This window comes from Lissotriton vulgaris, chromosome 10, assembly GCF_964263255.1.
Source record: "Lissotriton vulgaris chromosome 10, aLisVul1.2, whole genome shotgun sequence".
In the NCBI taxonomy this organism is placed as follows: domain Eukaryota; kingdom Metazoa; phylum Chordata; class Amphibia; order Caudata; family Salamandridae; genus Lissotriton; species Lissotriton vulgaris.
Window position 1 is genome coordinate 884,675,303 of NC_141698.1, and position 12,955 is coordinate 884,688,257.

Below are 12,955 nucleotides of genomic sequence, written 5' to 3' on the forward strand. Positions count from 1 at the left end.
CTGGAAGAGCAGCATACTCAATATCCACAGATGTGGATGTAAAAGGAAGAACAGGCAATAGATCAATTGAAGATTCCATCTACCCCTCGGATTGCTTGGGAGTAGTAGAAGAAACAGAAGCCATAGGATTCAATGAAATATCTCAACATGGAATGCTTGGAGGCATACCATTTAGTATCGGCCATATAGTGTAGCTTGACATGTTTGATGGAAATGTAACAGTTCTCCTTATGAGCAGGTAAAGGAGGCAGGATCATAGTACTAGTGCCTTTCAAAACAAGGACTATGACTGGTGCACAGTAGGATGGACCAGATTTTCTTTTGCCCTCCACCTTTTCTAGGACCAGATCTCCAACTTTAGGAAGCCAGACAGACACAGGAATCAGCACCGCTGGATCTGATTAAGAGGCTATCTGGGCTCTTGCTTGTGAGTCATAAGCTTTTTGTAGATCCTGTAACATAGCACAATGATTATCTATGTCAAAGTTTGCTGCAGCCACAACAACTTCTAGACCATCAAAGAGCATTTTGTATGGGGTCCACCCACCCAGAGATCTTCTAGGGAGAATATTTAGTGCATGTTGGACTCCAAACAGATGAGTAAGCCAGTACCTGATACCCCAGCTGTTAAAGGTTGCTTTAAGTCACGGTTTATTCGCTCCACAACTGAATTGCCCTCAGGCCTGTATGGAGACAAAAAATGTATCTGCACCCCCAGAGACTTAATCACGTCACAGTAAGCCTTGGAGGCAAACACATGACATTGGTCAAAATGGAAGGTGCCACAGGCAAATGAATCAACAAAGACACTTACATTCTTCATATCAGTTTGGGCGTTAGCACTACGTTGGGGCCAACCCAAAGGAATCTAGCGCATGAATCCACTGCAACCAAAATATGTTTAAAAACAGTGTTTGATGACAAAGAACAGGAGTGATCAAGATAAATACAGCCAAATGGCTGGTTAGAGATGTAAAGCCAAGTATGTGGTGGGTGTGCAACAGTATAAAACTTAATTAGTTGACAGATGTCACAAGAAAGATCACATTTAAGTGCCTGTTGGTATAAACCATGCCACCAAAAATGTTGCTACAAAAGGGAGACAGACGCATTCACACTGGCATGTGCAGAAGTAACGCCTTTATGTGCGGCTACTATTAAAGAGAGCCTGTGGTCCTCATAGGAAATCAGCTGATCCCCAATGGATGGAATAGTTGAAATGGAAGCTGATCAGACGACAAGTGGTATGTATAATGTAAAGAAAACCTTGGGGTTACCCTGTACCCTCCTTCGTATCCTGCAATAGCTGCCAAATTATCATCATCAATTTTAGTCATGGACCTAGTGACTGCTACTACTGAACAAGTGACTACTGCAGATTTGGCTGCCTCATCAGCCAATGAATTACCAAAAGCATGTGCTCCCACACATTGATGACCGTAAGTATGGATAACATGTGTCAGTGGAAGCACACCCCTTAAGATCTGCCCCTTTAACCCAAAGCGTTTTATACTTAACTGTGCTACCTTTAGAATCACAAAAATCATTTTGTGTCCAGAAGAAAAAGATGTCATTGAAGAATTGTACACAGTAAAACGAATCGCACACTATAGGTACAGTAACATCCGGATCCGCAAATTCAAGGTGCCAAAACCAAGGAACGTAACTCATCTAATCGAGCTGTGCAGTCACCAAGAAGGATTTCAAATTCCCATCAAGCATTGTACCTGCCATAATTGTTCAGGCCACCAAAAAAGCATGTTTAGAACCAATAGCTGGCTGCGCACATCCATCAGTGTAACTAATGCATTTGTACGGCTCAAGAGGAAGCAATGACAGAGGAAGTGGGTGAACATGCTCATATTGTAAAACCTCCTGTGCCTGCAAAGACGGGTCAAAGATAACATTAACATCAGCCGATGTCAAAGAACTAGCCCATTGTATCCAACGTGGATGCAAGACTTTAGAATGTGGAACACTAGCCTTTGTAACTGCTTCCAAAGCAGGTACAGGCGAGACAGTGAAAATGCATTTACCCTGAGCCAGAGAGCAATCTTTCAGGATCGCCAACTGGACATATGTCAAAAGAATTTCTGTAGAAAAGAAACTCATCTCTGTCAAAGTGTACAATTGCGATTTTTATGCAATGGGGACCATGCCATCCTCAATGAACGTCAAGTGAGAGAAACCCAATGTGCCTGTACAATTCGTTTTACCAATTTTTTAGAATTGTCTCATGTCAACAAGATGTTTTTCGCAAGCAGGTCAGACTGTAGAGACCAAAGAATTGCGGTATGTTCCGGTAGCCAACAAAAAGCTGAAAAAGAAGGTTGTATCAAAGAGTAAAGTGGTTTGGTATGCTGGGCAAAATCAGGAATGTAAGTTCTCCCGAAATTAAAAAAAAACCAGCAAAGATTGTAATTTTTTAAGATTAGATGGAGATTGTAATCAAGCACATTTCTCCAGAAAGTGGGGGCCAACCCCTACCTTCATTGGTGAGTATGTATACCAGAAAAAAATGCAGACTAGGCAATGTTTGACTTGGCAAAGTTGAATTTGTATCCCAAGTTTGCAAAAGACATTATGATGTGGTTCACACGCACAAGATGTGGTATCAATTCATCATCCATCAAACCGAAGCCGAAAAGGTATGACTGGCAGATTGCCTCCAAGGCGACTTACTGTGTGTAGCTTAAGAGGTTTGAGGCGCCTGTGAATAGCAGGGGTGACTCTTCACAGAACACTTCCCTGGCTTGTAGAAAACCCAACCCAATGCCCTGTCCCTCCGGAACCTGGGAGGAAACCAGGATTTTGGTGGCAGTCCGCCTGTTGCTAAAATTCCCCACCACATAGTCACTCCTTATCAACTTAGGGCCATGTCCAACCTACCCCACTCTATGAACCATATTTATTTGCATGTGAAAACCAGCGTCCACTCCTATCTTTATGGACAACCAGTGGGACACCTTATTCTTGAGCTGCAAAATGCCCCCAAAAGTGTTGGGACTGATTGGAGTCATGTCTACTAAGACTACTCCCATGTATGGTGTACAATCAGGTGGGAGATTTAAAGAGTTATCCCTGTGGGAAATAGCCCCATAACCGTTCTCTGTCAGGGGACTAGGGGAACCTCAGAATGGGCCCCAGCATGAGTGTCCCTGATGGCTCTGGGTCTTAATATCACGTGGGTGAGGGGTACTGGACTTAGTTTGGTTATCTGTGCATGCCTTGTTGGGGCTAGTGTTCGTGCTCATTTGGGGGCCCCCGTGGCTTACTGAATTGGAGGAGGGGCAAGACCTATAGAGGCTGTGTAATTTGCACTAGTAGGAAGGGGGAGAACACAGACAATCCCCATTGAGGGGGACATCCAATCTTTCGACACCAGGGCCAGGTGGTCCAGTAGTATGGAGAAGGGAGGCATTTGAGTGGAAAGGGTTAATACAAAGCTCCCTTTTACTAAGCTTTACCAGTAGATCATTATTAATACTAATGTGTATCGAAACCCTTGAACTTTAAGAGAGGACAATCTCTTTGGCAAACTTAAGTCCAGCTCTAAGATGTTCAGCCAGGCTCTTGAGACTATCTGGACAAGTCGGGCCATCTATGGTAGGGTCTAGTCCAGGATCCCGCTGCATGGTGAAATTAGTTAGGTTAAGGGGGGCATGAAATGTTGAGTGTAATATTGCGACATGAGAGTCTTGATTGGACATCGCCTCAGCGATCAGGGGACCCAAGATAGTGGTGGATGAGGGGGGAAGTGGGCCGTGAAAACACCCAGAAAACGTAACTCTTTCTCCAAGTTAGACGCAGCACTGGAGAAGTCTTTATCACAATGGCGGTTAACAGAGGCCTTATCTTTCCCTTTATAAAGCTGACTGATCTTGGATTTCCCATTTCTAGGGGCAGGCATAGCAGGACAGTTCTCCCACAACTTATCATGTCTTTGACTTCCACAATTAGTTTTTCAACTACCTGAAGGGCGCAGTTCTCTGCCATGTGACGCCTTGCAGATTTATGGCCTAATTATGACTTTAATGGTGCTGCACCAGCTCTCAGTCGACCCAGCTCTGCCAAAGCTGCTTAAGGACTACCAACCTGATTATGAGTTTTTCTCATACAGGGTGACAGTCCTTTTTTGCGTTCCCACAGTGGGGCCCTGAAAAAGGACACTGCAATGGGAACAGCGAAAACGTTCCAGCACAGCATGGACGGTGACGTCCATGCCATGCTGGAACTGGTGGGGAATACAGACAGGGGAGCATATGTACAATTTGCATGCAGGGCCAGGAAGGTAAATGCTGCTTATGGATTGCAGCACCTATTGTGCCATCCATTACAGAGGCAGTGTAAACATTTCTTCAAGTGTGCCTTGTAGCTTGACTGATGCAATGTAGAACCGAAAATATGGCATGTCAAAATAACTCTTTTTGACATTTTAAAAACACTATTTTAACTATTAATAAGTCACCACAATGAGGCAGGATGTATGGTATTTAAAAGTAGGGCATGTAAAAATTTAAAGTCAACATGTCCTTACAGTAACTAGAAACCAAAAGCTTTTTTTCATAGTAGTAAGGCTGGCTAGCCATCCAGAAATATTGGGAAGCAAAATGTTTTTTTGTTTTGTTTTATATAGTGCAAACGAGACCCGAATCTATCAGATTGCTTTACATGAGCATCAATAGGGTTACGAATGGACGCATTTCAATTTTTTTGTTAGGCATGTGGTAATTAAGTGATTTGCCCAGAATCACAGGATGCTGAGCATCCCTGCTGAGACTTGAACATGGTTCCCCAGCTCTGAGGTTGACCACTCTAGCAATTAGGTGACATCAGATTAATTAATAATTCTGCTATCTTGGGTCAGGGACCACCTAGATAAATGTTGAAACAACTTCTATTAATATTTATAAACAACCAAACTCAGAGGTAAAGTCCGAGTTTTATTAACTAGAAGGAAAAGTAATGTTTAAAAAGTTATCTTTCCCTGCCTGAAGCTCCTGGAGGCTAATTTGCATTTATTCTCTAGCGGTTGCCCAATGGTGGTGATGTAGTATGAACTTAAGGAGCAGAGACAAGAGCCTCGGTGTGGGGGTGTTCTTGTTGCTCTTGCAAGACGGCCACTTTTGGTGGACCCAGAAACTTAATATACATTAAAAGGGCCTCCCCTGTCACAAGAAACTGTTTGTTGATTCCAAGAGAGGCTCCTTCTTTTGTCCACTCAGTCAGGTGGGCAGTAAACCCAGTGGGGTAGAGCTGCCTCCGAAACTCATTTGGAGTTTGGAGTCACATCAGAGTCAGAGTGGCTCATTACTCTAGCAACACCTCTGGATAGACACACAGGTTATGACAAGGGCAGAAAGGTCTCTCAATCTTAGATTTTGTGATTGATAGTGTTGGACCTGACAGCACAAGGGTGGTCCTACCCCCAACCCTTTGTTTTCCTCCTTCATCTTTATGACCTTATGTTTGCTGGTATTAGGACTCTGTGCACTTTACCACTGCTAACCAGAACCAAATTGCTTGTGCTCTCCCCCATAAACATGGCAATATTGGTTCATCCCCAAATGGCATAATTAATTGACTTATAACTCCCCATTAAAGTAGTAACACATGTACCAAGGGCCTGTAAATTAAATGCTACTACTAGGCCTGCAGCACTGATTGTTCCACCCATTTAAGTAGCCCTTTAACCATATTTTAGGCCTGCCACTGCAAAGCCTCTGTGTGCAATTTACACTGATGTGTCAACCTGGCAAAATAAACCTTCCGAGGCCCAAACCTTCTCTTGTCATACATATAAGTCACCCCTAAGGTAGGCCCTGGACAACCTAGAGGGCAGGCTGCAATGTATTTAAAAGTCAGGACAAGTTTTTTTTAAAGTTTTACATGTCCTGATAGTGAAAAAACCTCAAAGTTGTTGTTTACTTCTGCAAGGTCTATTTGTCCCAAAGAATACCATTGGGATTACCTTATTACAGTTTATACATGTAATTTCCAATTGGAAAGAAATAAACCTTTTGTCAAAGTAAGATTTAAAATTACAATTCTAAAAATGACACATTCAGAAAGTTGGCATTTTCTTGCTTTAGTCATTTGGTGCATGTAGCCTGTCTCTGATCACATTGCCAGGTGTAGTTGGCAGTTGGAGTTTGTGTATTCCTCCTAGACAGCCACACAAAATACGAGCTTATGTGGGTCTCAATGGGCCATCTCAAGCAGGATGGGAGGGAGGAGCTGGGCACAACTTCACTTACACCTGGTTAGTCTGTATGCTGTCCATGCACAAAGAGCTGAATACCTCCCTGTAGTGAGTCCGGACCATGGGAAGGGACGTCATATGTGCACTTCAAAGGCTTGTTGAGATCACCCCATTTCAAAGACACCGGTGGGTATAAGTACTGAACCTCAGACACCAACACGTCCGTACACTTCTGGACCTGTGGCTACTCTGCCAGGAAGAAGTACAGGTGTGCTGTTAAAGGACAGTCACTTTGCTGGACTGCACTCTGCTGGACTCCTGCTTTGCTGCGCTGATCTGTTGCATGTTGTCCTCTTGACGGGTGAGAAGCACTAGACCTGCATCACTTGAACCCAGATCCCAGAGTGACTCCAAGGGGAGTTGGCTGGCAACCTGATCTGAAGCCTCATGGCCATAAGAGGCTTCCAACCTACTTGCATCTGCACCTTGACTATCTCTGAGGCTACCTTAACAGTGGTGCCATGTGAAAATTGGTCAAGCTGCTTGCAAGGGGGACCAATGCATTGTCTCTGCTGAGCAATGCATCCCAAAGTAGAACCAATGCATCACACCTGCTGCATGGATAGGACTCATCACAAAAGTCTTGTATCACTGCTGCCTCCCACATCTTGGTACTGATGCATCTCCTTTGAAAGTGAAGCTGTGCAATGCTTTTCCCTGTGCAAGCTCCTCACATTCATCAATGATGGCAGCCTTGATGATGACAATTTAATTCCACATAACAGTTTCACTGCTCATTTGAACTGTTGCAACAACTCGGCTGTGCCTCGCACTGGACTTCACATCACAGGCCCTGTCAACAGGATCCTCAATGTTGAAACATCAGGGCTTCGCACTGCAGCTTTGTTGCGTCTCAGAACCCATGAATTGCCTCTGCTGCTCGCTGCAAACAGGATTTAAGGCACTTTGTTCAGCTGGCCTATTTGGGTCCCTGTAGCTGACCTGTGCACTAACGCACTTGATCTGAACTTGCGACTTTGTCCCAGACTGGTGTGAACAGATATGCCCAACAACGCTTTGTGATTTTTGTTGCAATTTTTCACTGTAAACTTTAAAATTCAATAGCTTTGGTTCAACTAATTGGGATTTTTGTCATTTTGGTCTTGTTTCATTTATTAAAATCAGAGCTATTGTTTTCTAAACTGGTGTAACATCATTTTATGTGGTGTTTTCACAGTTTTTCCGGAAGACCTCATTGCCTGGTCAGAGGAATAATCAATTATACGCATCAATCAGACGGGCTTTTGCAAGGGCAACAACCACAAACATACTTGCCCTGGCCCTAATGATGGATGGGGTGAAATTAGCAAAACACTCTCTATTCATGTGTTCTATTGACTATTCGTCAGCGTTTGATAACATTGACAGGAGTAAACTATGGCACAAGCTCAAGGATAAAAAAATACCATCTGCTCTCCTAAACTAGGTAATACTTCTCCACACAAACACACAGGTTCAAGTCAAGCTAAGAGATGGTTAGTTCCTGTCTCGGAAAATCCCAACAACATGGGGCTCAAACAAGGGTGTGTCTTGGCGCTGACACTTTTTAACTTGTACATGTCTGATCTATCATCAGTATTGGAAACCAGTAACTTACATAGCCAAATATAGGAGTGCTGCAACTTTCCGACCTCATGTATGCAGATGACCTTGTGCTGGTTAGTCGAACACCAATTGGCCTTCAACATCTATTAGACACAATAGCAGATATTGTGGCAGCAATGAAATCTATCAAACATAAAACTCCTGGCCCAAATGTTACTCCACTTTTACAAGTTTGGCAAGCTAATCTCATTCCGGCAATTACTCATAGGAGTGAGTTTCAATAGGGGGAAGAAAGAAAAATATATTCATCTCCGATTCTGCATTCTACCATCATTGCCTCACCTTCCCCCTTGGAATCGATCGTGGAGTCAGTCAACATGCCGCTTATGTGAGGGAGCCAATGAATGTGTACTACACCTTTTGTGCATCTGCAGAGATCTAGAAGCTGAACAATGTCAATTACTGAAGCCATTCTTTGTAAGGAAGGGGATAAGAACCTGCAGACAAGCTGTGAAAGCATGCCTCGGAGGTGGCGACGTTCAGCTAGTGTGCTGCTTTGTGCAATTTATGGAAGCGGTAGGGGAGAAACTCGGTCATTAAGCACTTTATCACTGCAATAAAAAAAGACTTTTTAGTGTCACCTAACAGCAAACAACATATATTTAGGTTGCCCTTCACCCGGACGACATAAGCTCCAGCAAAACAGTCAACTGCAATTTACTGCTGCAGCTGTTCATAAAGCAACAGATAATTGCACACTTACCCCTCCACTGAGAACTGAGTATTTGTTTTATCAAATTTTAAGACTTCTAGATTTTCTTTTCCTTCCTAAAAATTCTCAGGAACTGAAAAAGGACAGTATAAGCAAATTGTTTGAAATTCCGTCAATATACTGAAATGCTGAAACCCTGTATCAATCTACTGTATTAGACAACAATTATTGATTATTGCATCATTGACGTTAACATTAAGCACGGATGTTTTATTAGTTGTTATTTTTAATTAGTCTCAAACCATTGACTTTGCTGCTATATTCTTTTATGAGAATTTGTAAAGGTTTTAATTGACCAGAAAATAAACTATTACTTACTTACTCACAGTTTTACTGTTTGAAATGTTGCACAAATACTTTACACACTGCCTCTAAGAAAAACCCAACTGATATTTGCAAAGCTACTAGAGGGTGCGTACATGGTAAATTAGGGTTTGTCTGTCCTTACCATGCCTAGGGTTGCAGCTTCACCAGGGCTTTCACCCCAGTTAACTAGCAACCTAATTCCTAACAGAAAGCCACTGTGAAAGTGTTTACTGTAGGGCAGGCAGGAAAGGCTGCATCAGCAAAGGTAGCAACAACCCTTGCACTGGAGGTTAAAAAGCTGTCCCTGGCCTTTGAAGAAAAGAAGGTCCTCCTGGCCCGTGAGAGGAGATAGCACAAGGTGGACTTGAGGTCCTGTAGGGTTTCTGAGTCCAGTGATGAAGGTGGCAGGGACACTGAAGTGATTAGGGGAGATAAACACAGAGTCCACATCTCAAAATACCTAGCGCCTAGTTATGTTGTGGAGGATGACTTAGATAAATGGTTTGGAGCTCATAAAGTTGCCCTGTGTGTGCATAGAGTACCAAAGCATAACTTCAGTTTAGTCTGCTGAAGCATATGCCCATTTCTAGGAGGAATACCCTACTGGTCCTGGATGCAGCTGACCAGGTTAGGTTTGCCAACGTGAAAGAGGCCTCCATATGCAAATGTGGTTGTACCACAGAAATGTTTTGTATGTGGTTCAGGGATAGTGTAAAGCAGTCACACCATTCTATTTTGTAGACGTATCTCATAAGGCACTGGAAGGTTTGAAGAGGAGTAGTAAAGTAAAGGATTATATTGGGCTATAGAATGTGTTGATGAAGGATCACATCTTGAGTAAATTCCTTTACAGAGCTACACAATCATCTGGGAGTCCGAGTTCACTGTGCCCAGAGAGTTTGGAAAGAAAGTGAATCTCTGGCTCAGAATCACTATGTGCAAGAAGGTATCTGGGGGTGGCACAAGAAAGAAGGAGTTGGGTCCCAAGCAGCAACACAATGGGGAGGCAAGGATAATACAAGTTCTCTAAAGAGCCTCAATTTCTTTTAAGGGAAGGAATTTCTGTACATAATATGAACAGAAGAAGGGAGGTTTTGGTAGAAAAAAACAAGTGGCACCTATCACCAGCCTTACTTTTGTGATGGCCTCCATTCAGGACACAAGAAGGGAGACTTCATGAGTCCTAGGAAGCACCCCCAGGAAAGCCTAACAGATTGCCAGTGTAGTGATGAGGGAAGAAGTCGTCCTGGTTTGCATTGGGGAGTAGACTCTGTGGTTGTGTATCAAATCGCATAGATATTGGGAGGTGCTTGTTAGTGAATTAAATTTGGCATTCTATGTACACATTCCAAGGGACTCATGTGGAATATCTTAGAAATCCCTGTAGGGCAACCAACTTACAGTAAACACTATCATGACGATATCAGTCATTATTGGGTTAAATAGGATGTCTTGGACTTAGAGATTGGTTGCTCAACTATAGAAGACTATGGACAGAGAAAAGATTGCATTGTTTAACAAGCACAGACTAAAGTCATATGAAACATAATGTGAATCCTTGATAGAGATCCTCTTGAAAAAAACAGAGAGTCAATAGGGTCCTCTTTGTTCCTACTGCATGCAACTACCGCTCACATACTAATGTATTCAGAGCAAGAATAGTAGCCAGCCAGATGACTTGGGAAGAATTATTTGGGGAAGTTTATGTTTCAACGTTGCTTCCTTTCATTGATTAACCATGCTGTACATACAGCACTAACAGCCACTCTCCAATTAGTAGGTTGTAAACGATGTTTGTAATAGAGCAAATAATTAAAAGAGTTGTACCATAAATCACAAAAGAAAAATGAAAGAAAGAACATAGATATAAGTGGCAAGTTTCTTATTTACAACTCAGGAAGAGGTTTAAAATCTTGAACAAGGTAACTAGTAAATTCATACTTGTAACATCTATATGTCACTTGAAATTCATGGGAACGCTTTACTAGCACCATGAGAAAATAAGAATTTGGAGGAATATTTATTCCATTATTTTACATTTAACTCAAAATGAATTTCAAAGCGTACTTCTAGCATTCTCCGTTCGTTATCATGAGTTTGTATGCATGATTGGACTAACTGTTTACCACAAATGTTGACATGTACTTTGACTGTGAATATTAGCATGATATACTTCCAAGTATTGGGTGCGCCTGAGGAGGACCCCAGAACTAGCAAACTATGCTCTGGTTTTGGATGAACTTATTGCTTTGAATAGTGCAAATAAAATACAGTGGGTAAATAAACTGAGACAATTGGTTATAAAATTGGGATTGGCTGAATTTTGGATCTCTCGGAAGCCCCCGCCTAAACAAGTAATTAAGAAAATCTACTGGGATTGGGTAGACGCGATGGAGCAGAAGAACCAGAAATGGGGATCACTGACCACCCAGTTCTTAGATCATAAGCCCACTAGGAAGTTGGAACCATTTTTGGATTTCATTAGAATACCACGAGACAGATCGATCTTCCTAAAAATGAGGTACGGGACATTACAAATTTACAGAAATATGGAAAGGATCAACGGCCACAAATAGCACTTGCCCTTGTTGCCCATGCAAATCCGAATCGTTACCCCATTTCTTGTTTGGCTGTATGGCTTATAAGAGGGCTAGGCTGAGATGGCTGAAACCAGTGTGTATAGAATTGGGGGTCAGAGATTTCCGGGTTGCCCTACGTAACTTTACAACTGATACAACATCCCTTCTTACTGTATGTGGAGTGGCAACATTTTTATCATGTTCCTGGCTTATCCGTACTAGGATGGTAAATAGCAACAAAGCATAGATTTTACTTTATATTGTTATCAATTGTTATCTATTTTTATTCTGTTGTACTTTAGTATTGTCATCAAACTCTTTTTATAACTGTAAATAATATTTTATTGTCTTTTAATGTATGAATTACAGACTCCTATTAATATGCTTTTATGATATGACAATATCGAATAAAGTATTAGCAATATTGGCAGTATTAAATTGTAATATTGTTTATATATATAATACAAACCTGTCGAAGCAATGCTTTGAATGATAACAGCCTTAGTCTCATTGCAAGATTTTCACCAGACTTTCCAAGTGTATAGCCCTAAAAACAAAACCAAGTAATCCTCAAAGTTAGCATTTGTTCTTTGCCCCCAAATAAAAAAGTAACATCTCAATTACACTTTATGGCAGAGCCACTCATCAACTTTATTCAGTAAAATACCATTAAAATTACAATCAAAACATCAGAGCAATTCATTTATGTAATTGTTTAAATTTAAATACAAACAATAACACAAAAATTAAAGAATTCATCAAATAATGAGTTCATATAATTTCTGTTGGCGCTGACCAGCTAAAATTCAATATGGCTGAGCTACTTTCTTGGGTTTCAAGACACTGTAAGTAAAACTGACTAAGCTTGTGGGATCTAATAGCAGAGGCCGGCAGGATTGGCAATTGAAAACATTAATGATGGGTATGGCATAAAGCGCAAAACAGTGTAAAGTGAATTGTGGTTTGCTGAGACATAATGTTACACGGGCACTTTGGCAAATTTGCAACCCAACCACACCCCCATAAAAGTAAACGCAACCAAGAAATGAAAAGTACTTAAGCGAAAACAAGTAAGATAGAAATTATGGAGAATTACTTAACAAAGTTAAATAAGGTTCTATGGTGCAGGTAGTAACTAAGGGAGCATATTTGAATACAAAAGACACATCATATGCGTGCTTCATTCTCTCCTTAGCAAAATAATTTAAACAGAGTTTCGAACCTGAGTTTATTATACTTATCAATGATGTCAGGGTTGAAAAATTGGTTGAACACCCAACTCTGACATTGTTCAATGTATATGTTTCATCATTGGCTCTGATCATCAGTGCATGTGGTTTTGGCCTTACCTCTTATGCGGATGACAACCAAATTGTAGTGTCTCTGCTTCCAGGTCAAGAAAGGGGCCTAGATAAACGTTTCCAGGAATGTATGTTATCTGTTGGCAGCTGGATGGCGGAAAATTGCCTAAAGCTTAATTCAGGCACGACT

General features: G+C 41.7%; 1 protein-coding gene across 1 annotated transcript in view; it reads right to left on the reverse strand.

Annotated features, from left to right (window-relative positions):
- Positions 1–12,955, reverse strand: part of LOC147688945 (ATP-dependent translocase ABCB1-like) — a 1,419,218-nt gene that overhangs the window by 349,683 nt on the left and 1,056,580 nt on the right. The window contains exon 19 of the mRNA XM_086941842.1: positions 11,934–12,011. Coding sequence (XP_086797968.1) covers positions 11,934–12,011 — 78 coding nt within the window. The remainder of the gene's footprint in view (positions 1–11,933; positions 12,012–12,955) is intronic.